At 39.3% G+C, this 1,295-nt stretch overlaps 1 protein-coding gene across 1 annotated transcript in view; it reads left to right on the top strand.

Annotated features, from left to right (window-relative positions):
- The window catches only part of LOC106000993 (zinc finger protein OZF-like), a 77,703-nt gene extending 76,805 nt beyond the window's left edge, over window positions 1-898 (top strand). Inside the window, exon 7 of the mRNA XM_013036186.1 lies at window positions 891-898. Within this exon, the coding sequence (XP_012891640.1) occupies window positions 891-898 (8 nt within the window). The remainder of the gene's footprint in view (window positions 1-890) is intronic.
- The last annotated feature ends 397 nt before the right edge of the window (window positions 899-1,295 follow it).

The following is a 1,295-nucleotide window of genomic DNA, read 5'->3' as shown; positions in this document are numbered from 1 at the left end:
ACTTGTGATTGATTCACTCTTAGCCCATTAAGTTGTTCTGCTGAGTAAGGTATAAGGAAACACCAGTGTGGACGATGTGTCATGCCTGTGTTATCTCATAGAGGGCCAATGTAGATATGACATTAGGGAAATAAGCAGGCACACAAAGATATTGATCAATCTCACAAAAATTGAAGTTAACAAAAAAATAAAACCATATGCCACTTGAACTACAGCATCACTTCTAGGCCCTGAGACAAGGGAAGGAAGGAGGGAAGTGAGAGAAGGAAAGAGGAAGGGAAGGAATGAGGAAGAAGGAAGAAATAAACTATTCAAAAGAAGAATGTTTAATTTTTGGTGAATGTGAGAATTTTTCTTTCAGAGGTGGGGCTCAAGAAAAATGGCTTTTAAAAAAGCAAATTCTTTAGCTGTTTACTAAACGATAAAGAGGATGTAACATTTTGTAAATTAATTTAATAATTCAGTAATATTAAGTAAGGAGGTCAGGTGTGGCTGGTGCGCTATTGGCCACAGGGTGGTTGGTGGGGTCTGCCGTCTGATACTTATGCTCGGGGAAGGAAATGACAACATACATCACTTGCCACCCAACAGATGGGTGTGTCTGGTTTCCTGGAAGCAGGGGTGAGCATTTGGCTGATATGTTACTCAATCTGTTAGTCTAGTGCCTGGGACTGGAATTTCCTGTAGACCTGCCTCCCGCTTAGGTCCTATTTAGGCTTGACCAGCAGTGGCACCAGATACAATGTCACATGTCTCTGTGATCATGTCCTGTGTCCTTTCCCCTGGCTTGTCTCTGGTCATCCTAGTGTCCCAATTCAACACTCTCTTGGTGCTGATTGGTTTCTTGGTGTTGTTTTTATTCTTTTTTTCCTTTCTGTCCTGTTTCCAAGCTGTCTAAGTGCATTTGTGGACTGCAAGTCTTTGTTACTACAGACTGCTTGCAGATTGTTAGCTGTGTAATAAACACTGCAGTATTCCATTTTCCAAAATGTGGCTTCCAACAACTATACTGTCTTCTTTTACAGAAACACAAAGATTGACCTAACATTAGAATTTCTAGAGCCAAGATAGATGCCACAGTATAGTTATGTAATTAAAGATATCCTGGAGGCATTTAGAAAATATGTCTGCTACATCAGAAAGTGCTTAATTAGTAAACCAAGACCAAGACTCCAGATCCTATATCAGCCAGTCATTCTAGATATGTCCAGAGCTGTTTGGTTACATGAAGAGCTCTACTTTCACACTTTCTTTTTTTTAATTTTAATTTATAATTTTATATTGTGAAAATACTC

Source organism: Dipodomys ordii, unplaced genomic scaffold, assembly GCF_000151885.1.
Source record: "Dipodomys ordii isolate 6190 unplaced genomic scaffold, Dord_2.0 Scaffold256, whole genome shotgun sequence".
Classification (NCBI taxonomy): domain Eukaryota; kingdom Metazoa; phylum Chordata; class Mammalia; order Rodentia; family Heteromyidae; genus Dipodomys; species Dipodomys ordii.
The sequence above is the reverse complement of the archived record's forward strand: the minus strand, read 5'-3'. Positions and strand labels throughout refer to the sequence as shown.